The sequence below is a fragment of the Zalophus californianus genome, chromosome 9 (genome assembly GCF_009762305.2).
Source record: "Zalophus californianus isolate mZalCal1 chromosome 9, mZalCal1.pri.v2, whole genome shotgun sequence".
NCBI lineage: Eukaryota > Metazoa > Chordata > Mammalia > Carnivora > Otariidae > Zalophus > Zalophus californianus.
Window position 1 is genome coordinate 120119411 of NC_045603.1, and position 25101 is coordinate 120144511.

Sequence of the window (25101 nt, forward strand, 5' to 3'; positions counted from 1 at the left end):
AAAGCCCTGGGCGGGTGGTGGGCGCATCCTCTACTGACGCCATCGGGCCGCCAGCCCCTTGCCCACGTCCCACCCCCGCCCCCCTGCACAGCCAGGTGGGGCCCGCAGGGGAGCCGAGGCTTTGGGGCCTTTGCCCTCCTCTTCTGGGGGGACAGGTCTTTTATCCTTTAGTGACTGAGGTTTACTTTCTCCACTGGGACAAAAATCTCCCAGCTTCCATTTCTTTAAACTTAACATTTAGAGCACCCATTCCTGACGCCCACTCACATGTCTGATATCTCACAGCACCCCCAACTGGCTGACCAGGCCGGGCCCACATCCCCTCTCCTGCCCTCGGCTGGTGCCACCACCCACTCCGCGGGGGCTCGGCAGGCGTGGGCCTGTGCAGGCCCAGTGGAATTCTTTCTTAGCTGTGCCTTACCCAGCTGTGTTTGTGGAAACCAGACAGACCACACGGCTTGCACTTCCAGCAAGGAATCCGCTGCTTCTGCGGCATCTGCGTGGGAACCATCCAGAAGTCCCGCACAAGCCTCTCTTGCCCCAATCAATCGCGTGTGCTGGGCCAGGCGGCCCAACCCCAGGAGGGGATGATTGCTTTTGGTTGGAATATTGTAGCCAGTGGGTTTTCTCACTCGGTTTTAGAATAAGATCTTAATAAGGTTTCTACTGAAATTGTTTTGGGAGAGCTTAAAAAAATGCCTTGGGACTTGTTCTTGCCATGTGCCAGTCCCACCCCCCAAACCATGTCCACCCTACCCCTTTGAAAGCAGAGAACTAATCCCTTTAAAATACCAGCTATTTCATTCCTACTTATATCCGTAGGGTATTTGTGGTAGTTGTTTTAGCAATTATGTTTTTTCCTAGAATTTAAAGGGCACAGGTGAAATTGTGATACTCTGTACACATGGGACAGACCGTATACTGTGCAGGACAGTCCCAGTTTACACCTGTCTCAATATGCCCACTTGCACAGTGTGTTACATGGTCACAGGTCCATGTGGGATTGCAAACAGATGGCGGGTCCCCGAGGCCCTTGAGGGATTCTGAATCCCCCCGAGGAGGACAGACAGCGGGGAGACTTCGGCAGGCATTCGGTTTGCCTTTGCCCTAGAAAGCCCCAGGGGTAGAGGGGTTGTGTGGACCCTGACCCCCAGCTCCTCCTGAGGGACCCCCACCCCACTCAGGGAAAACTGAGGCACGGGACATGCCTGAGTCAGAGCCCACCCTGACCAGGGGCTCCTGCAACGGGCCCTTCTGGCACCGGTGCTCGTGGCCTCCCATGCCCTCACCGCGGCCTCCCGTGTGGTCCCAGCGCCTTTGAGAGCGAGCGGGGGCTGCGTCTGGAGGCTGAGGGGCAGGGAGGCCTGCGGGGGGGGGGGGGGCACGCGGGGGCACGCAGCTTAGATTAGTCATGTTCCGTCACTGGTAGAAACAGGTTGTGACATTCAGTCCTGAATTTTCAAGTTCATTCTCACCAAATGGTCAGCCCAAGCCAGCTTTCCAAAGAACAGGCTGAGAATAAGCACCGCGCTCTCAGGGCGCAGCCCCCCATATAACCTCACTGCCGCTCTGCACACGGCGGGGCGCCCCCGGCGGGGACAGTGTGGCCGCGGGACACCTCGGGGTGCCGGGCCCTCTGTGCTCCTACAGCCTTCCCAGGGCGCTGCCGAGGATCACAGGCCCCTTTACAGACTGGAAAGGCGGGGGGGGGGGGGGGGGGGGGGGGTGGCCCAGGTCTGGCCCGCAAAGCAGGGGAAGTGGCTTTCTTTTCGGCCATTTGTGGCCATGAGCGGACAGCTTCCCCTGCGGGAGCCCCGCCTTGGCTCCACCTGTGGCCGGGAAGCCATCCCCACGGTCCTGGCAACAGTCCCCGTCTCCTGTCTGAGCAAACTACTTGGCCTTCAGCCTTAGACTTTATTCACCGGGGAGTTCAGTTAACACGCTGTAAAACTGAGTGGCTGCAATTATTTTCCTCTGGTCTGCTGGAAAAAAAGAACAGCTTCGTGTAGAACCGAAAAAGGGAAATCACTTCATCAATCTGATTCCCAGGCGGAAACAACCAGTGTCTGAAAGGGCAGCGTCCCAAGGCAAGCTGGGGACGGGTCCCAGGGCTGTCGCCTCACCGTGGGGGGGGGGGGGCAGACCCCTCCTCCCTCCCTCCCTCCCCCCCACCTTGCACTACTCCCAGCTGGAAGCCTACGGAACAGGGTTCTCAAACCCAGCTCCCTGCCTCGCCCCCTCTGCTGGAACTTCCCGCTTCGGAAGCTGCTCTGGGGATGGAAAGAAAATACACACCCAATTGTTCCCTCCTGCCTTCGCTGCCTGGAGTGAGCCAGGTGTGTGAGGGGCCCCGGATCAGTGTCTCCTGAATTATTACAGGAGTTTAACTCGGCCAAGTCCATCGGTTTAAAAAGAATCCCAGTTTTACAAAAGGAAATGGACCAAGATTTGAGGGGCAACGAGGTCTACTCAGAGCTATGGAGTGGAGAAAGAAGACCGCTCTGATGGAGGGGTAAACGTAGGTCCTAAAAGAAAGACACTTTCAGGAACCGACGACGTGGCAAAGCTGTGACAGCGGCAGGGCCAGAGTGGGCGGCTGGTGTGTTACAAGGTCATAGTCTTTCCTGCTTACAAAGGGTGAAGCCGGCAGAGCCACTCAGTCCTGCAGCAAAATCCAAGACTAAGCATCCGCACGAGTTGCGATTCAAACATCAAAGCTTCACATTGTAAGGAGGACAAGGCCCCCCGGAGGCGCAGCTGGGAGGGGAGACTCTGCGGCACCCCACCCGTTCTGGGGATGGCGGGGCGGGGGGGAATAGGGATTTCCCTGCACTGGGCTTCCAGGCGCTGGCTGGAAGGCTTGAGCCCCAAGCCCCAGGAAGGAGGAAGGCGCTCCCAGAGGGCCTGAGGGGCCAGGAAGAGGCGGGAGAGTGGCCTGAGGCCAAGCGCACCCCGAGGCCGGCAAGGCCAGCAGGACCGGACCCATGCGGTTCTCCGCCCGGAACGTTCGCACGCTGGGCTTGCCCGGGACGCCGAAAGCGCAGATGCCCGCCGCCACACCGGAGGCTCCGGTTTCCTGCTCCTGGCCTGAGCGAGCCTGCTCAGGGACCCCACCTGCCGGGGACCCCGGCGCTCAGCCGAGCAGGACAGCCCCTGCACGAGGCCGGGATCTTGCAAAGAAAATGTACACCTTATTTTACTCAAAGAAGCCTCTGTACGGGAAGAGTTCAGCTGCAGAAAACACCTGTCTGTGCTTGCGCTGGGAGGAGACCAGGAGGACCGGAGAGAGAGTTGCGCCGGGAACGGCAGCGGTGCCAAAAATGTAAAATCTCCTAATTAATCCGTCTGCTTGTTAAGTGAGCCAAGTGAAAAAACACCAGATGCATCAATCAGAATTTGAGGGAAATCAAATTAACTCGATCAGCAAAAAAAAGTGCATTTCTTCAAACTTCAGAAGGCACTATCAGAATCCGAATGCTGAGCGTTCCCTGGGGCGCACGGAGAGGTCGCCCTCCCGCCCGGCCTCGCAGCTGGTCCCTCGGGGCCTCGCACCTGGCGCTGCCGGCTGTGCATGCCAGCCTCATGCAGTCAGCAGGCCCCTCACCGGCCCCGAGCACCCCTTCAGTCCCCACAGCCCTCTCGTGCGGCCCCAAGACGCACCTCCGGTTTGATCCCACAGGGCCCCCCAAAGCCCTGACGGCCAGGGGGCCACGCTGCCTTTCAACGTTGCGAGGCCTCCAGTTCCTTTGGGAATGAAGCGCATGTAAATAAATAAACCAGGGGGCTCCCCCGCCGGTCCTTAGATTCCTGTGCAGGTGACCCCAGGCTGGCCCTCGGTTCCCGGCCATCCTGCCCAACGGCCGCCACTCCCCTGAGCCCAGACCCGGTCGCAGACTCAGGAATCTCCCGGTCCCCCGCCCGCAAACAAGAGGCTCAGGGACACCCCTCACCCCCCGCCCCAGCTGAGAAACAAGACCGTGCGTACAAATCTCCGGCCCAGAGCCCGGGATTCTGTCCGTCACTTCTTGGCCCCTAGAAGCGTCCACGTGGTGCCACAGCCCCTTTCTCTGGCGCGTCCTACTCAACGATCACCTCCGCCCCGGCCCCCAGAGATCCCAGCTGGCCTTTCTTCCCTAGGCCTCCCGTGACCTTGTCCCTGTCCCTTCCCCGGCTTTCGGGGTCCGCTCTGCACCGAGTGCAGTGGGACGCGGGCACGGCGGGCACAGCCTGGAGCTGCCGGCACGGGGCCCGGAACGTGGGGCAACGCGTGGCCTTGCACCCACCGCGCCCCAGGAATGAACGCCAACAGCCTGGGAAAGGCCCCGGGAGGACGGGGCCTGGGCTTGCTGGAGCCCTCGGTGAGAGAACCGCGGGGGCGGGGGCCAGAGTCGGACGCCCCGAGTCGAGCCCAGATTCCGAGGGGCCTCGTGTGCCATGCTCACCGGGGATCCGGGGGGAGGAGGAGGAATTATCATTGAGTGCTTCCTCCCTTACCCGCCTCGGCTGTTGTTCTGATTTGTAGCGACCGGCGCTTTGGCGGCTAGGAAGCTGCCCGCCCTCTCCAAGCCTCCATTTCCTCGCCTGTAAGCCGCAGAACAACACAGGCCTCACGGGGCCCGCCGCGGGCTGAAGGGGTTTGATGAAGCCGGGCTCCCAGCCTGCCCTCGGGCTTCGCTGGGCGGGCCCCCCGCTGGCCCGCCGCCCCACTCCCGCCCCAGCAGGCCCTGGAGGCGGGGGGGGGCGAGGGGGGCACCGGTAGCTGCGGTCCTTACACACCCAAGGCCTTAAAACTGGTTTGCCCTGCAAGAAACCGCATCAAGCGCTGTGCACAAAACCTGAAAAGTGAACTCAAGTCACTTGTAGCTGCTCAAGGAATTTGAGAATCTCCAGTGAAGACCACGCCAACGAAGACACAATACGTCGGTTTCGGTTATCCGGGTTGCTGTTTACGGACCCCGATCTGGAAAACATACGTTTGCCCTTCTGACCTCCCCCTCGTTCCCCCATCTGCCCTCCCTCCGAGTTTGCCTGCGCCATGCCTTGCTAGCAGCCTTATCACGCGGTGAGCTGCCTCCGCCGGCAGCCGGCTGCCGAAACCGCTCAGTGGCACCCTCCACAAGCTCTTTTTCACAAACCCACAGCACCTTTCCAACCTCGTGTCCTGGGCCCACTCGATACCATTTGGGAAGCTCACACCCACCTCCCTGAAACCTGTCTCCCACAGCGCTGCATGGCCGTCCTGCACCAGGCCTCGCTCTCTCCTGCCTCTCTCCTCCCCTAACTGCCCGGGCCCCGCGGCCCTGAAACAAAGATTACATGTCTGGAGCTCCTACCCCGCGTGCCACCCCTTTCCAGCCTGCCCCGGCAGATATATCCCTGGGTGGTGACAAGAGAAGGCCTTTGGCCAAAAGTAATGGCTTTCCTTTGGAAGATTTGCTAGGAATTATGAGGGTTTCAAGCTGTGGGCCCAAGAAACTGGTCATCAAAAAACATCCTTTCTAGAAGAGTCCATGCTCATATAAAGATGATGCACTGACACTTGTTGGACAGGACCTGTCAGGACTTGGGAAAACCGCACATCTGACCCAGAAAATCACTGAGTTACACCAGATACAAAATTCAGTTTCTAAAATGTTTCAAGTATCTGTCACTTTTTATTTACAGGACAAAAGCGGGGCACAAAATTATGTGTGTACTATGAATCAACTCTGTAGGAAGAGTGTACATAAAAATAGATAGGAATATTGGCTATCTGTGTATATTTTAATATAAAAATTGCCAGTTGAATGGAGTAAATGAGACATTGCCTTTCTTTTTCTAGTACCCAAATTTCTGGAAAAGTGGTCATGATAACCGGCAATTTAAAAAAATATGTTCAGGCCAGCGCTTAACTGTGTTACAAGCACCTTGAGGGTGCTCTTCACACTTGTTCACCACCAGCTGGTCTGCTCAGCAGCTCCAGGGGAGGGGCACGAGGCAGCATGGGAGCAGCGGGAGCAGAGCGCAGGGAGTGACGATGTGTGTCAGGGTCTGCCCCTCAGACAGCCCTGCCAAACCTGACCGGTGACCAAATTCACAAAGGACACTCACGCTTCACAGTAATCTTCACTGTCCTTAAAGGATAGTAAACACTCAGTTATTGGTATGAAAGAGATGTTTCTTTTGATGCCAAGAACAAGGTGAGGAGCGGGACTCTACGTGGAATAACAGTTGGCATGAATTTTTTAACCAGGTAAAATCATTTAAAAATATAACAGCTTCCAAATGTTTACAAAAGATCACAACGACTTCATTTTGAAAGGCCTTGTTCGATTTACACAAAGCGATGGTGCCATCCACGTATGTTTCATTTTCAGTAAATAAAACTAAGGTTAATGGTACAGTTCTCACTGAGAGTGCTAAAATCCAAAACAAAAGCCCATCCCCTACTTTTAAAAGCAGAATTACATTTTACTGGCAGGCACCTTTGGCCTACAATTCCAGGGGCCTCTCCTGTCTATTTCGGGGAGAGTCTGGTTACAGTGATCCTACTTTTGCTTGGCTGACAGAGAGCTTAAGAAAACAAGTTGGCAACTTGTTTTTCTTGGCATTCACTCTCAATGCTTGCTGTTGACCCGTGACACCGATCACACACCCACAGGACCTATGCACAGAAGTCCAGACAGGAACCAGCTGACAGAAACCCATTTCTAAGCACAGCACCCTTTTCCAAGGGTCAAGCGCTGAGGAAAGAGCAACAGCTCCCCAGAAACTTCCCAGAGCAAGAATCTAACAACCACGTGGAACCACAGAGCAGCAACCCAGAAAACCAGGTGTACTTGGCGGTGGAGCTGACGAAGGCACCCAGTGCTTCAATGAAGTAAGTTAGCAAGACACAAAAGCATGAGTAGTTACACTCAGACACTATACAAATAAGCGGCCAAAGTGAATGACACACTCTTCCGAAGAGAAAACCTGCATGGCCAAGTCCGGCTTTTGTTTAGATTCCTCCGAGCGTGAGAAACAGGCAGGAGTTAATGATCAGTCATCTGTCATTTTAGCGGAGTGACATTCCTCAGTGCTGCCAGAGACAAGACTTTCCAGAATCAGGTGTTTTCCGTTTGTGTCTAGAAGAGGAAGTCTCTCTGGGAACCTAAACTTCACTCTTTAGTACAGTTAGAAGCCCAGAGCCGGTTTTCCTTGTTTCCTTGACCCCTCATCACTGGGAGCACATCACACAGACCCCTGCACTCGCTTCCACGATGGCCACCGGGGTGAAGCTCCACAGGTGATTCCAATGCATACCAAGACCCAAGAACCACTAAGGATATGTAAATTTCTCTTTCATTGAAATGACTCTGGTTAAAGCTAATAAGGAGGAATTCAGTCTTTACCAAGTATGAATACTACTTTATTAATGTGCTAATAATTATCTCATCTGGAATTTATTTTCCTTTTATCTCCACTGTAATTCTTTTCCTCTCCTTTGCATTACAGCAATTTTCCGAGTGCACTCTTGGTAATGATGCACGAAGATTTAAACACAAGATCAGTTTGCGCTGCAGAATATCCCACATTGTGTATCATCAAGTTTACTCATGAGCAAAACTAGGTAACTCCAACATGAATCCTGCAAAGCACGCAGCCCACCCGAAAACTACCAGAATGAACTGTCACACGAGGCACCAACAGTCCTCAGGGTCTTCATTCTCTCCAAACAAGAATGACACAGAGCGATGTCACCAAGCTGGTGTCATAGGTCATTCCTGAGTTCACACCTCCCTCATAAAACAACTAGCAATTATTCAGGAATAAGACACCACGGAGAGAATCCTAGAATGGGGGGGAGGGGGGGAAGCTAAGTAACCCTGCGCCCGAGAGGGCAGGAGCATCCACCTTGGGAGGTAAGAGCAGCAGCTGTGTGCTGACCCCATGCCAACGCCACCCGCCCCCACCCCCCAGGCCAGCACAGCACCACTCCGAGGTCTCCCCTGAGCCTCTGGTTCCTTCGTGGGAAAAGACAGCCGGGGGGTGGGGGGGGACATCCAGCCCCCACCCCAGCACCGTGGGTCCCGTCATGGAACCCCCTACTCCACTTCCAAAGCCACGGGGCTCACAGAGGCATCTGTGGGGCCAACAGTGGGAATCTGACAGAGAAGCGGGGAGGCACGGGCAACACCCAGCACTTGGATCTTGACCCACCGAGTTCTTACCTGCAGCACCTGAGAGGTCCCAAGCAGCGCCTCTGCTCATGGGCAGAGCTGGGCCGGTCTGAGCCGGAGCCTGGGTGGCGGGCCGCTTGGCCCTCACTCAGGCGGTGCAACTAACTTACAGCTCCTTCCGCCACGGAGTAGAGCCCCCAGGCCCTCCTGACCGGAGACTGCCTGGGAGCACCGGGGAGGCCGACCAGAGCCCGGCGAGGAGAGCTCCTTCACAGGCCACCCACGACGGAATGCGGCTCCCAGTCACCTGACCAGAGCGCCCAGCCGTAATACCTGGAAGCTGGGTAGCCCGGAATTGCTGAGAGAGGAGAGCAGGCAGAGCTGATCATGCCCAAAAAGCGGCACCTAGGTAGGGCACTGGCATGAGTCAAGACCACAAAGAGCTTAGCCAGGCTCGGCATCAATTCCCCCACTCCCCTCAGGCAGCGGGGGGCTCACTGCCGGGCCCGCCCACCTGAACACAAAGCCTGGGCATAAGGCCTGGAAAGCGCAGCCCCCCCCTCCAGCAGGCAGCGCTGATGTCTACAGGACAAATCCAGTGGCCCCATTCAACCAGAGAATTCACCAGACGGCCTGAGTCAAGACCAGAAAGAGTCGTGCGGTCTTGGAGCCAGTTCTTCCCCTCCACCCAGGTGGGGAAACTAATTAGGAGCCATGCCCATTGCTGAAAACAGCCCTCAGATGTGCAGCCAGGGAGCCTGACCAGAGCACACAGGAAGTTATGTGACCCATCCCTACTTACAGGGTAGCCACTGAACAGAAACACATTCTGTGATTTCCCCACCTGCAGAGCAAAACCAGTAGCCCTGCCTGGCCAGAGAATTCAGTGCATAATCTTGTCTGATCAGGTTCTCCAGTGAGCCCTGCAGGCCCTAGGGCCCATTCTCCTGCGCATCCCTGTCCCAGGGATGCTCACAGCCATGCCTACTACTGAGCATAGCACCCAGTCCTGACTGTCTAGTAAGCCTGACCAGAGAACCCAGGCAATGGTGGAGCCCAACCTACAGCTCCCCCCACCCCACCCCAAGGCTCCCATTCATGACCTCAGAACTAAGGCAATGGCCTCACCCAAAAATGAGCCCAGGAGCAGGCCCCACAGCTGGAAATTCCCAGCAGACACATTCAGAAACCTAAAGTGAGCTGTCTGATGAACTGTCTCTGTCTAAATGAACCTGTAAAACCCAGAAAAGGAGACTACTTACTCAAATGCATAGATCCCCAAGTAAGGAAGAAAGATCACAAATCTCAGGTCAACATGACACTACCAAACTAATAAAACTCTAATAACTGACCCTAAAGAAATAGAGATCTATGATCTGTCAAAGAATTGAGAATAATACTCAAACTTTGGTGAACTACAAGAAAACACAGAAACCAAATGAAATTAAGAAAACAATGCATGAGCAAAATGAAAAGTTTGACAAAGAAATAGAACTATTAAAAAAATAACAAAAACAGAAATCCTACAGCTTAAAAACATGATGACAAATAGAGAGCTTCAAAAGCAGACTTGACTAAGCAGGAGAAAGTATCAGTGACCCAGAAGACAGGACATTCAAAATTATTCAGTCTGAGAAACAAAAAGAAAAAAGAATGAAAAAGAGTAAAGAACGTCTATGGGAATTTTGGAACACAACAATATTCACATTATGGGAATTCCAGGAGAAGAGAAAGAGAAAAGGACAGAAAGTATATGGTAATGGCTGGAACTTCCCAAACTTGGGGAGAGAAGTGGACATCCAGATCCATGAGGGCCAAAGGATACCAAATCGGTTGAACCTGAATAGGGCTACGCCAAAACACACTATGACTAAATTGTTAGAAGTCAAACACAAAGAAAGAATTCTGAAAGCAATAAAAGGAAAGAGAGAAGTTACACAAGAGAGAAGTTACATACGGAAACCCCTTAAGACTATAGGCAGATTTCTCAAAGGACACATTTCAGGCCAGGAGAAAATAGGAGGACATACTCAAAATAATGAAACAAAATAACCATCAATCAAGAGTTCTATACATGAAGCTGTCCTTCAGAAATGAAGGAGAAAGACTTTTCACAACAAACAAAAGTGGAGAGAGTGCATCACCACTTGTACCACCAGCCTTACAACAAATACTAAAGGGAGTTCCATGAATGGAAGCAAAAGGATACTAATTAACATCATGAAAACATTAAAAGGTAGTATAAAACTCACTGGTAATGGTAAATATATAATCAAAGATTCTGTAATATGTTAATAGTGGTATGAAATTCACTTACAACTCTAGTTTAAAAGTTAAAAAGCAAACAGTAAAAGTTACCATGACAATAATCTTGTTACTGAATACACAGTATAAAAAAATATGTAAACTATGACATCAATAACCTAAAATGGATTAAACATAAATGGATTAAATTCTCCAAAGTAAATAGAATGGCTGAATAGACTAAAAAAGATACAACTGCATGCTGTTTACAAATGATTCACTTCAGCCTTAAAGACACACAGACTGAGTGAAGAGATGGAAAAAGACATTTCAAGAAACGATAACCAAAACAGAAAAAGCAAGAGTAGCTATACTTTCATCAGACAAAACAGACCTTAAAAATGATACAAGAAACAAAGGTCATTATATAGTGACAATGGGGTCAATCCATCAAGTAGATATAACAACTGTAAATACTTATGCACCCAACATCAGAGCACCTAAATATATAAAGCAAAAGCTAACAGAGCTAAAAGGAGAAAAAAAAAAAATATATATATATATATATATATATATATACCCCACTCTCAAGATGGATAGATAATTCAAAGAATCAATAAGGAAAACAGCAGATTTGAACACCACAATAGAACAAATGGACCTAACAGACATATAAAGAAATTTCTGACAACAGCAGAATATATATTCTTCTCAAGCACACATGGAACATTTTCTAGGACATATGATATATACTGGGCCACAAGACAAGTCTTAGGACATTCAAGAAGACTAAAGTCATACCAAGTATATTCTCTGATCACAATGGTATGAAACTAGAAATTAACAGAAAAAAAACCTGGAAAACTCACAAATATATGGAAATTATATAATACTCTCCTGAACAACCAGTGATTCAAAGGAGAAATTACTTTTATTTTATTTATTTTTTTAAGTAGGCTCCATGCCTAGTGTGGAGGCCAACATGGGGCTTGAACTCACAACCAAGATCAAGAACTGAGCTGAGATCAAGAGTCAGACGCTTAACCACCTGAGCCACCCAGGCACCCCAAAGGAGAGATGAAAGCAGCTCGGGCTCGCTGCTCAGCGGGGAGCCTGCTCCTCCCTCTCCCACTCCCCCTGTTTGTGTTCCCTCTCTCGCTGTGTTTTTGTCAAATAAATAAATAAAACTTAAAAAAAAAAAAGCAGCTTGGAATAAAAAATGAAACAGAACATACCAAAACTTACAGGATGCAGCAAAAGCAGTTCTAAGAGGTAAGTTAATAGCAATAAATAGCTATATTAGAAACAAAGATCTCAAATAAACAACCTAACTCAGCCTCAAGGAACTAGAAAAAGAACAGAATGAGCCCAAAGTTAGCAGAAGGAAGGAACTAATAAAGATTAGAGCAGAAATAAATGAAACAGAGAACAGGAAAGCAACAGAAAAAATGAACAAAACTGCAAGCTGGTTCTTTGAAAAGATAAACAAAACTGACAAATTTTTAGCTAGACTAACCAAGGAAAAAAGAGAGGAGACCCAATTCAACACAATTATAATGAAAAGAATGTTACAACTGACACCGCAGAAATACAAAGGATCGTAAAAGCTATTATGAACCAACAAACTGGACACCCTAGAAGAAATGGAAAAATTCTTAGAAACATCAAATCTACCAAGACTGAATCAGAAAGAAATAAAAAACGTGAAGAGCCCAATTACTGGTAAGATTGACTCATTATCAAAGATCTCAAAACAGAGAAAAGTCCAGAGCCAGACGGCTTCACTGGTGAGTTTTACCAAATATTTAGAAGAATTAACAACAATCCTTCCCAAACTCTTCCCAAAAAAATTAAAGGGGAAGGAATGCTCTCAAATTCATTTTATGAGGCCAGCATCACCCTGCTACCAAAGCCAGAAAGGACACTACAAGAAAATGCAACCACAGGCCAATATCCCTGATGAATATAGATGCAAATACTAGCAAACCTAATTCAGCAGATCATTCACCATAAAAAAAAAAAAAAAATCATTCATCATGATCCAGTGGGATTTATACCTAGGATGGTTCAGCATATACACATCAGTCGATGTGAAACATCACATTAATGGAATGAAAGAAAAAAATCATATGACCATCTCAAGGCCATATGAGGCAGAAAAAACATTTGACAAAATTTAACATCCATTCATGATAAAAACTCAAATTCGGTACAGAAGAAATGTATCTCAACTTAATAAAGGTCATAAATGACAAGACCACAGCGAAAATCATACTCAATAGCAACAAGTTGAAAGCTTTTCTTCTAAGAGTAAGAACAGGACAAAGATGCCCACTCTCACCACTCCCATTCAACATAGTATTGAGCATCCTAGATTCCACCAAAAACTATTAGATCAAATCAGTCAGTAAAGTTAAAGGATACAAAATTAACATATTAAAATCAGCAGCATTTCAGGGTGCCAGGGTGGCTCAGTTGGTTAAGTATCTAACTCTTGATTTAAGCTCAGGTCATGATCTCCGGGTCATGAGATCGAGCCCCCCATAGGGCTCCATGCTGGGTGTGGAGCCTGCTTAAGATTCTCTCTCTCCCTCTGCCCCTCCCTCCCACTTGCATGCACGCAAACTCTCTCTCTAAAAAAACAAAAAAGTCAGTAGCATTTCTATACAGTAACAATGAATTATCTGAAAAAGAAATAAAAAAATGATCCTATTGACAACAGCATCAAAAACTTAAGTATCTATACCGAAATACTTAAGTATAAATTTAACAAAGGAAGTAAAAGTTCTCTACAATGTAAACTACAAGACACTGATGAAAGAAATTCCAAGAAGATGGAATAAATGGAAAGGTATCCCATATTCATGGATTGGAAGAATATTGTTAAAATGTCCATACTACCCAAAGCCACATACAGATTCAGTATAATCCATATCAAGATTCCAATGGCATTTTTTTACAGAAGTAGAAAAAAAAATTCTAAAATCCATATTTAACCATAAAGGACCCTGAATAGCAAAAGTAATCTTGACAAAGAACAAAGTGGGAAGCATCATACTTCCTGATATCTTTTAAGCTTACAATCATCAAAACAGTATGGCTGGCCTAAAAACAGATACATAGACCAAAGGAACAAAATCAAGAGCCCAGAAATAAAACCAAACATATATGGTCAACTAGTATTTCACAAAGGAGCCAAGAAGCCAAGAATACTTGATGAAGAAAAGATAGTCTCTTCAATAATGGTGCTGGGAAAATTGGACAATCACATGTCAAAGAGTGAAAACAAATGCCTATCTTACACGACTCACAAAAAATAACTTGAAATGAACTAAAGACTTATTAAATGTAAGACTCAAAACTGTAAAACTCCTAGAGGAAAACACTGGAAAAAAACTCCCTGACATGGGTCTTGGCAATGATTTTTTTGGGTATGAAACTGAAAGTAAGTACAAGAAACAAAATTTTAAAAAGTGAGACCATATCAAAATAACTTTCTGCACAGCAAAAGAAACAGCAAAAAATGAAAAGATAACCTATGGAATGGGAAAAAATATTTGCAAACCAAATATCAGATAAGGTGTTAATATCCAAAATACATAAAGAACTTACACCACTCAAAAGAAGACACACATACACACACAGACACACACACACGCACACACGCACGCACAAATAACCCCTCCCCCAAATAATCCAATTAAAAAATGGGCAAAGGACCCAAAACAGACGTTTTTTCCCAAGAAGATACACATGACCAACAGGTACATGAAAAGGTGCTCAACGTCACTAATCATCAGGGTAGTGCAAAAGAAAACCACAATGAACTATCACTTCACACCTGTTAGAATGGCCATTATTAAGAAGACAAGAGACAACAAATGCTGGTGAGAAAGTGGAGAAAAGGAAACCCTTGTGCACAGTTGGTGGGATTATAAATTGGTGCAGCCACTGTGGAAAATAGCATGGAGTCAAAAATAGCAAAAAGTCAAAAATAGAGCTACCCTATGATCCAGCCTTCTTATCTTTGGTAACATATCTGAAGGAAATAAAAACATTACGTCAAAGAGATATCTGCACTTCCATGTTCCCTGCAGCATTATTCACAATAGCCAAGATATTGAAACAACCTAAATGTACACTAATACATGAACAGATAAAGAGGTTGTGGCATACACACATACTCCACATATAGTGTATAATATATATATTACATATGTATAACATGGAATAGTACTCAACCATAAAGAAGAAGGAAATCCTGCTGTTTGTGACAACATGGATGGGACTTCAGGGCATTACGCTAAGTGAAATTAAGTCAGACAGAGATAGATACTGCATGATCTCCATATGCGCAATCTATTAAAAAGAGAGAAAGAGAGAGAGAGAGATTAACAAAAACTGACTCATAGAGATCAGATTTGCAGTTACCAGAAGGCGGGGCTGGGATGAGAGAGAATTGGATGAATGTGGTCAAAAGGTAAAAATGTCCTTTTATAAAATAAATCAGTACTAGGATATAATGTACAGTATTAAGGCAGTTAACACTGCTGTATGATAATTTGAAAGCTGTTACGAGAGTAAATAGTAAGAGTTCTCATCACAAAGGAAAGACTTTTTTTTCATTCTGTTTTCTTATCTGCACGAGACGATGGATGTTAACTAAACTTACTGTGGTGATCATTTCACAATACATACAAGTCAAATCATTATATTGTATACCTTAAGCTTACACGGTATGGCATATCAATTATATCTTAATAAAACTGGAAAAAGGAATGGCACAGAGTTATAAACATTATTAAATTTTATTAACAAAAACTTTGTACATTTTCTTTAATACATGTGGAATTTTACATCTAGGTAAAATAACAACACATTCAAAATTTACCATTTATACAAATTGTTACAGAATAACAACCAGTGGGTTAAATAAGTAAAATAAACCACACCGATTTTTTTAATTATCTACAAAAGATTTGACTTTCTTTAAAATTCCCCTGAACATATAAAAATAAATTAATTTTACTTTTCAATTAAATCTACCAATTAGAAATATTACAAATCAAAATATCAATGTTATCTTATGAATTTTTCACAATACAAAACAGATTCACAAAACCTTATTTACAGAAATGAGGTAAGAACTGTGCAATGTTTAACCAAGAGACATATTGCAGAATTAACATGTTCTTCCAGCTAAGTACACAGTGGAGGTCTAATTACAGCTGGGTCTTTTCCACTAATAATTCACACATTTAAGAACAGTTCAATGATTACATCCCCAATTGTTCAATTTATACTCTGCCATACTGTCACACCAGGAGTGTGGCTACCCAAAGTATAAGGACTGTAAATATAAATTTCACCTGTTTCAGGAACTGTAGTTGTTTTGTTTGAAATCACCGTCAGTAAATGGGAAGTTGTTTAAATTATAAAAAAAAAAAAAAAAAAAAAATTTCTTACCAAATCCACTCATTTTCCTTGTGACTCATTAGTGGACAAATACCCAGGTAATAGTTTTGCCTGAGCTATCTACAGTGGCATAGAAAGTTTTTAATAAAGGCAGAACCATGGGGAAGGCTGCTGGTGCAACACGGACTATTCCTACTACGTACGTATTAAGGACTGACGATAGTGCAAGCTCAGCTGTCTAGAGCCATTTCAACACAATGGAGGTACTAATAGGCACTTGATTCAGGCCAAACCCTACCAGCAGTTTCCAGAGTGGCCCCTCTTTCTGAAAGAAATCTTTCACTCTGAATTGATCTGGTTCCCCCAGCAGCCTTAGAACTCACCTAACTCAAAATATGAGTAGTTACTTTAAAGTATGAGTAGGTCTCAGCACTTTATTAAAAAAAAAAAAAAAGTATTTAGCAAAAGAAAATTACCTTTAGCAGAAGCAGACATTACCATTCTAATTTAATTACCAAAACTGGCCAAATTCCATTATAAAGAAAATTTTTATAACAAAGATTGCCAAGTCCCAGTTGATAACCTATTAATTTGCAATACTTAACCAATAAAACTCCAATAGAAGATATTGGACAGTTCCTTAAAATTTGTCTTAAGATCTGACTCACAGAGTGAGCATACTATAACCCAAACAAAAGATTGTATTTCATATTCTAACTTGTACAACAAAATCGAAGTTTATAAATGGAACAAGTCTTTAGTTTTGCTGTTCGTCTCTCCAATTTATAACAAAATTAGTTGCGCACCAACTATATTAAATTCCTCTTAGGTTGATAAATTCATTGCATGTAAATTATTTCATTGACAAAAGTTAGTTATTAAAATTTTTTTTTCAAAGTTCAAAAAAATCTGGGTTGAGGGATGGGGGATATATGGGAATTCCATTTCAGTGCAACAAAGCAACAAGAAAATTAATCAAAGCCTTACAAGCAAGTCCTTGTGGCAATTAATCCTTTGTTGTGCAGTTCACTTCTTGTCGCATTTCTTCATGGGTGTAGGAGGGCTGCAACGGCAGCCAGATGAAGTGCTAGAGCAGCAGGTGAGGCAATCCAGAGGTTTCTCAAGTGTCAACTTTTCTCTTGAGTGACAGGCCCAGTTTTATCACTAAGTCTCTGCAGTTAAACAAAATCAAAGGCATTAGGTAAATGAATGCGTGGCCCACACTTGTGGTAATCATCTCTTAAACTGGAATTATAACAGAGGTAAAAGGTGGTATATGTGGCGATTTCATTTTTTTCTACAAGTTCGCATGACTACTTTTCAGCACAAAATAAAGACATGAGTTTACTGGTAAACATTATCAGTTGCTTTATATTAACTTCAGCAGTATACAAAGACAGAAAGGCCCATCTGAAAGGACAGAACTCATACAGAGAACGGATGTAGAAATCATCCCCCAAATTGACTTGTCCACGGAAGTAGTAACGTGGTATTGGGGAAAATGAATTTTTATGGACTAACAAAGTCATGGGTTCTTATCCCACATGTGCCATTTGTCCCTTAAGCTTTAACCTCTTTGAGTCTCCTTTTACTAATCTATAAAAAAAATTTTAAAGACCCTCAAGACTGAAATCACATATACTATTGTTATCTAACAAAGATGCCTGGCACACAGTGGGGTACTCATAAATATTATTTCCCAGCCTTGCTTTTCTCCCATTAGGTACTTAATACTGCTTACTTTCTTATTTATTATTGTAGTTTTCCATTAAAAAACACATTCCATACTGTATCACTCAGGAAAAGGTAGCTTGTAAAAAAAAAAAAAAACCTCGTTTTATTAAGCATCACTTTATTACATTTTCCCCCAAACTGAAGGCTGGTGGCAACCCTGTGTCAAGCAAGTCTATTGGTACTACTTTTCCAACAGCATTTGATCAATTCTTATCTCTATGTCACATTGTTAGTCATTCTTGTAATATTTCAAACTCTTTCATTATTATATTTGTTACAAGGATCTATGATCAGTGATTACAACTCACTGAAAGCTCAGATGATGGTTAGCATTTTCTTAGCAATAAAAAGCATTTTTAAATTAAGGTATGTGCTTTTTTTAGACATAATGCTATCGCACACTTGACAGATTACGGTATAATGTAAACATAATTTTTATATGCACTGGGAAACAAAAACATTCATCTGACTCACTTTATTACAATATTTACTTTATTGCAGTAGTGTGGACCTGAATCCGCACTATCTCCAAGGTATGCCTGTAGTTTGCTTTTTAATGCAAGAAAAAATTTGAAAAAGAGGAAAAAACAGTATATAAAAAATCCCTAAATTAATACAGACTCACGGAAATTTCCCACGTCTGTAAAACACTGGAGAGGTGACTAGGTTTATGATAGTGACAGGAGTATTCACAATCAGGAAGTCAGAGACAGGGGGGAAACAAAGGCATTGAAGAGTTGATGAAAACCAATGAATCCTGCATTTTGAACCAACTCTTGTTACTCAATACAAACTAAAGTTTCTGAAGACTAACAGCACAGTAAACAGCAAGCTTTCAAAGTAATGGGAAATAGCAAACATTGTGACTTTTCACACTGTGATTTGCCAAGTCTCCCACCTCATTCTTTCCCTTCTTCCTTTTCCTGACGTCCAGTCTCCATTCTATATCCCAATATCCTTCCTCTAACAGGGTTCTGCCCTGAACTCGAATTTAGGGGAAACACTTATACTCCAGTAAAGTAGACCTAATTGAAGAGGAGAATTAATAGAAAGAAACAGCCTTAAAATGTGCGCTACCATATGTACAGTACACTGTTCCTGCATCCATTTTTAATTTACCTTAACTGGTACACTGAAAAGGTAAGAGGCTATCGCTTAAGTGAAATTAATAATTTAAATTCCATTACAAATATAATTATGATTTACTTTTCTTTTTAAAATTAATCTGGCAGAGTAACTGGAGTGCCCTAAAATTTATATATTAATTTTATTGTAAATATGATTCAGTTTTACAAAGTACTTTAAAGCAAAGTAAAAAAATATTCCAAAATTATCTAGACTGGTTCTATAATTAAACAAAATAACTGAACAAAAGTTCATCAAAAAGCACCAACTATTATCTTTTGAATGGACTGTCCCATTCCACTTATTATAACTAAAACACATTTTCATTTCCAATTTGGTGAATTATAAAACGTCCTTCAAACCATATGCACAAATTTAAACTAATGTACTTAGGGGATATATAAATTGGCTTGGGTCCTTCATGTTTACGATATCCAGCTGCTGAAACAACTGGTTTTAAGAAGAAATTATCAGGGGAATAATATATATATATATATATATTTTTTTTAAATAAGAGAGAAAAGCTAAAGAGACAGTCATCTCTGATTAATCAATAAAATTCTTATTATTTCCCGAGATTAATAATAAAGCAAAGATACTTACCGTTACTTTCTGACTTGCGTTATCGCCATGGATGGTGAGAAACGGGTTGGCGGTGGCTGGGTGAAGTGGCGGTGCCTGAGTACCTGCAAGCAGGTTGTTAATCGGGATCTGTGTTGGCCCAGGGATCTGGAGCTGCTGCAGTTCAGGTGGGTGGTGCTGCTGGTGGTGATGCTGTTGCATTAACTGATACAGAAGGGCCTGATGTTGTTCCTTTGGTAAAAACATGTGGGAGAAGATGAGTTCCCAGTCATAGAATTCAGCAGTCAGTAAAGCCTGACTTTTCTATTTTCTTCTTTACTTTAATGTTAGATATTTAAATATAAGTCACATTTATACTACTAAGAAAGAAAACAAGTGTCTTATCTGGAAAAATATAGTGCACTAGATAATAACCATCTATTATAAAATGTCAATATCACTAGTGAATGGCTTATTTTCAAAACAGAGCAAACAAATATAGGAGACCTCTATTCAAATTGGGTTATCCATGATAATTAAGGGCAATGGCAACTTAGAAGTCACAAGTTATCTGGATCTGACTTTAGAATGTGGGCCATTCTCATTCCCAATTCTGGGAACATAAAAATAACTTTTAAAGTTCTCATTCATGCCAACAAAGAGTGCTTCATTGGTGTAGTTATGAGACTATTCTTTGCAGCAAGTATGTATTTGATTTCTTGAGTGTTTACTACGTGCCAGGCACTGTTCTGAGCCACATCAGTGGGGAAAAAAAAATCTCTGCCCTTCCGTGCTCGGCCTGAGGGGAAGACAGAGAGACCAACAAAAATGTTAGGATATGATTATTGGTAAGGATCAGGGTAAACAGCAATGTGTGGGTGACAGTATGGGGGGGTGGAAATCTCAGATAGGTCAGGGTGGTTTTCACGCGAACAAAGACTTGGAGGCAAGGAGGGAATTCGCTATATGGATATGGGGAAAGGGAGGAGATTTCTAGGAAGAAGGAACAGTCAGTGCTCAGGGACTATGTGGGAGCATATCCAGTGTGATCGAGGAATGGCAAGGAGACCAGGGGCAGGCTGGGGACAAGTGAACAAGAAGGAGACAAGGGGAGAACGCGGGCCTCATGGTGGTGGGCCGTGAACACTTTGGCTTTTCCTCAAAGTAATACGGGAAACCAGGGGAAGGTTTTAAGCCAAGGAGTGACACGACCTGACTTGGGACTTCTGGAAGGATTCAACGTGAGGGGTCAGATGAGAGAGTGAAGGATGACTGCAAGGTTTTGGGCTTGGGCAACTATAAATCGGTGTTGCCTTTGGCAGAGGGAGGCAAAACTATGTGTGGAGCAGGTTTGTGACAGATTAGCAGTTCAGTTTTGGACATGTTATGCTTGAAATGTCTATTAAAATATCTAAGTGGAGATATCAAGAGAGTAGTTGGATACAGAAGTTTGATATTCCAGAAATGGGCCTGGGCTGAAGATGTAACATCTGCACATGTTTAAAGCTGGACTGGAGAAAGATATTCGAAGCTCTATGACTGGAGGAGATCACTAAAATACTAGGTTACTCTGAAAGTGACTCAGGCTGAGGTTAAGAGAGGAATGAATGGTTATGCAAGAAGAACACCGCAGTAATGTGGGCTCCTGAAGGCTAAGGGAAGAAAGTGTTTCAAGGAGGAGGGAGTGATCAACTCCGTCAAATGCTTTTGCCAGATCAAGTAAGAAGAATGACAACTGTCTACTGGACTTAGCAGTATGAAGGCCATCTGGGAGGAGACAGCAAGCAGAAAAACAGGGTAGCAGTTGGTGAGGGGAGGAGGGTCAAGCAAGAGTTTTTCTTAAGATGGGAGAAGTCAGGATGACTTAGAGGCAAACGCGCTGCTTATAAACGAACAAAGTTCACCCCACAATCTTGGCTGACAAAGAAAAGACAGAATTTATTTTTATTTATTTATTTATTTATTTATTTATTTATTTATTTATTATTTGAGAGAGAGAGAGCACGAGAGGGAAGAGGGTCAGAGGGAGAAGCAGACTCCCTGCTGAGCAGGGAGCCCGATGTGGGACTCGATCCCGGGACTCCAGGATCACGACCTGAGCCGAAGGAAGTCACTTAACCAACTGAGCCACCCAGGCGCCCAAAAAGAATTTAAACAACTTCAGTTCTTGTGGTCTTTGAGCAACAATGTGTGCTAAAACCCCCTTAATGAACCATGTTCTAGAAATGAGTCATCTACATGTACTATTACTAATAATAATCTTGATTAAGAGGAAGGACCCCAAATAAACAGAATTTTAGTACTTCGCATTAAGATGAGAGATAAGAAAACAAGATCACATTTTAGTGTAAGCATTAAAGAATTTATATACAGTCTATCTTTATACCATTGTAAGAACAGTAACAGTGAAAATGATGATCTACAATCAAAACAAGTATTTTCAATATATTTTTGACTAAAGCAAAAAAATGGGTACATACATTTTATTTACTTATTTATAAAAATTTTATTTTTTTAAAGATTATTTATTTGGGGGGGAGAGACCTAGAGAGAGGGGGAGAGAGAGAGAGAGAGAGAGCACGAGCAGGGAGGAGAGGTGGGGGGAGAGAAGCAGACTCCCCACTGAGCAGGGAGCCCAATGCAGGGCTCAATCCCAGGACTCTGAGATCCTGACCCGAGCCAAAGGCAGATGCTTAACCGACCGAGCCACCCAGGCACCCTAAAGATTTTTTTAAGTAATTTCTACACCCAACGTGGGGCTCCACCTCACAACCCCAAGATCAGGAGTCACACACTCCACCGACTGAGCCAGCCAGGCACTCCGGGTAAATACTTAGAAAGAAATTACAAACAAAGGCTGAAACTCTGAGCTAATTAAATAGTGCATTTTCCAAGCAGTCTAACTCAACGAACTACGCTAGGGAAATGGAGCTGGAGATAGTTGCACAGATACATCAACCCATCTGGCTTTAGGTTTAGGACTGCACAAAGCCAGCCAGAACGTCTCTGCATGTGAGCCACACAGTTCCAATCTTTTTTTCTTTCTTTTGAGATTTTATTTTTAGGTAAATCTCTACGCCCCACATGGGGCTCGAACTTACAGCCCCAAGAGTCACACCCTCTACTAAATGAGCCAGCCAGGTTAGTCAATTCTTCCTCTCTTCTCCAAGATACCCATTCCACATTTTTTTCTCTCATCTGACCACCAATATTCTTAGCTCCCTCAGATGATGCCTTATAATTCTTTTTTTTTAAGATTTTATTTATTTATTTGAGGAAGAGAGAGAGAGCACAAGCAGGGGGAGGGACAAAGGGAGAGGGGGAAGCAGACGCCCGACTAAGCAGGAAGCCCGATCGATGTGGGATTCAATCCCAGGACCCTGAGATCATGAACTGAGCTGAAGACAGATGGTTAACCAACGGAGCCACCCAGGCGCCCCTGATGCCCTTAATTGTAATTTTAAAAATTGAAAACATTGAAAGTGGGTTTCCTCAACCTCCTGTCATAAAAACCCTCTGACAGCTGCTCCGCCTGCCCTCATCATACAGTGGGATGCTGCCCGCCAGTCCCCTCCGTCTCCGTCCCTCTGAAGAACCTTGCTGCTGTTATCCTTCCTCTCTCCTGCTCCCACCAACACATACATATGCTGTCATATTCAAAGTGAATAGAAACTTCCCCCTTAGACCACGTCTTTTTCCATTAGCTGCTCATTTCTCTGCTTTTTTAGAGTGAAGTGTCTGGAGCTGCCAATACTCCATCTTCACTTCCCCTCCTGCCATTTTCTTTGGAACCATTCGAGGAGGTTTTTACTTCTCACCACAATTGTCAAAACCTCCAGACAGCCAAATTCAATGGTCAATTTACTTTGTCCTCCCAGAAGCATTTTTATACAGCCGAGTCCTTCCTTTGTTGATACATTTGCTTCACGTGAAGCCAAGGACACCACTCTCAGTTCCCCTCTTAACTCACTGGTCACTTTTTTCCCACATCCTCTACTAGGATTGTGTTCCTCTTCCAGGCTATCCAAGGCTTAGTCCTCAGACATCAGTCCTCATTCCCTACTGATCTCATAAAATCTTGCAAATCTAAGTATCATATATGCAGCGATGACCCCAAATGTGTATTTCCAACTGAACCCTTTCCCGGTACCCCAGACTCACACAACTGTCTGGTCTACACCTCACTTGAACATCTAAATAGACATCTCCACCTTAGTTATGTCTATAACAGAACTGCTTTCTCTCCAAAACCGGCTGTTCCTCCAGGTCCTTCAGGTCCTCCAAATCTCAGTAAAACTCAACATCCCATTGTTTAGGACTCTTCTTTACCGTCAACGTCTGACAAACAAGTCTTGTTGGTTTTATCTTCAAAATACACAATCCCAGACGGTTTTCCCCCACATTGATCCTGCTATTTAAGATACCACATCTTCTACCTGGACTACTCCAATAGCCTCCCTGTTTCTCCTTTTGCTACCATCTCCCCTCCCAACACATACAATTTCCCATACAACGGCTAAGCTAATCTTTAAAAAGTGTGAATTGTTATCATGTCACTATTCTGTTCAAATCTTCCAATTAATTCTTTAAAATAACCCTGAAAGAAAAAGTGAGGATATATGAAACAAGATTTTTAAAGTTGAGGTAATTATTAAAACTAGTATACTATATACTATCTTGATACATTTGAAAGTTTCCACAATAGAAAAGTTAAAAAAAAAAATCATTAATGGCTTTTCATCATACGCAGAATTTAAATTTCCTGCCACAGACAGCCAAACACGGCCCACCTGTGACTTCGTCTCCTCTGCACTAGCCTCTCCCTTATTCTGCAGTCATGCCGGCCTTCTCTCCAGTACCCCAAACACACACATGCGGGCCTGTTCAGTGCTGCTCTTCCACTCCCCCGTGTCAAAAATGCATGTTCCTTCAACTCTTATTCAGGTCTGTGTTCAAAAGTCACCTACTCAAAGAGGCAAGACTCTGCTAAGATGAGGCCCCCGTCCCCCTGTTCCTCTATCCCTTTAACCTCCCCCTCATTTTTCTTTTCAGTGCCAATCACTACACCCACACATTTGTTTACTGTCCACCTTCAGAATGGAGGTGATGAATGAAACCCCATGAAAATACAAAGTCTTATTCAGCACCACATTACCAGAGTCTACAAGAGCCCCACAGTGTATGTTCTAAAATTTGTAAACGAATCAATATAATGTCACTACAGGAATCATGGACTATACCAAATGGCAAGACAACCTATTTTGGGGGTTATGCATCCGATAATGCTATTTCACAAAATGGGTAAGTCTGTACCCATGCTGAATGTCTATTACAGCCTAGAACACTTGCTCCTAATAAAAATCAAATATTATCAAAAGGAAGAACTTACTGGTGTGAGCTGTTGAGAATTTAACAACTGCTGAAATTGCTGTTGGTGAAGAAATATTTGTCTTTGCTGGTCAGAAAGTAATCCTAGTCCTGAGGCACTGAAAAATGATTAAAATTCTTACTTTCTACTATATCTTTAATGTTTCTTAAAATGTAAAATGAAAAACAACTTTTCAGTTTGGTGTTTAATGAGTTAACAAGTCAAATCTAAATATAATACTTTCTGTTAACAATCACGTACACATTTCTCTCTCTCGTGTATATACAGGTAAATAAGAATTCACACTGTCAAGAAATGCTTTGTTTTCCTTTTTATTATAAACCAAGAAGGCACTCAGGACTTTATGGAATAGAAATTTAAATGTGTTTGTAACACGCACGTAATAATTTTTACTTACTCAAGGATAATTTAACCCACACTAAATAGCATATATGTAAAACAAGGAAAAACCCCAACTACTAATTCACTTTACCTAACCCTTTTTAATGGTCC

General features: G+C 44.2%; 1 protein-coding gene across 15 annotated transcripts in view; it reads right to left on the minus strand.

Moving 5' to 3' along the window:
* Positions 1 to 15182: 15182 nt before the first annotated feature.
* Positions 15183 to 25101, minus strand: part of MLLT10 (MLLT10 histone lysine methyltransferase DOT1L cofactor) — a 217967-nt gene continuing 208048 nt past the window's right edge. For all 15 annotated transcript variants that reach the window (XM_027593177.2, XM_027593176.2, XM_027593181.2 and 12 more), the window contains 3 exons: positions 24610 to 24706; positions 19263 to 19472; positions 15183 to 16972 (listed from right to left, as the gene is read on the minus strand). In XM_027593177.2, coding sequence (XP_027448978.1) covers positions 16928 to 16972; positions 19263 to 19472; positions 24610 to 24706 — 352 coding nt within the window. In that variant the 3' untranslated portion in view covers positions 15183 to 16927. The remainder of the gene's footprint in view (positions 16973 to 19262; positions 19473 to 24609; positions 24707 to 25101) is intronic.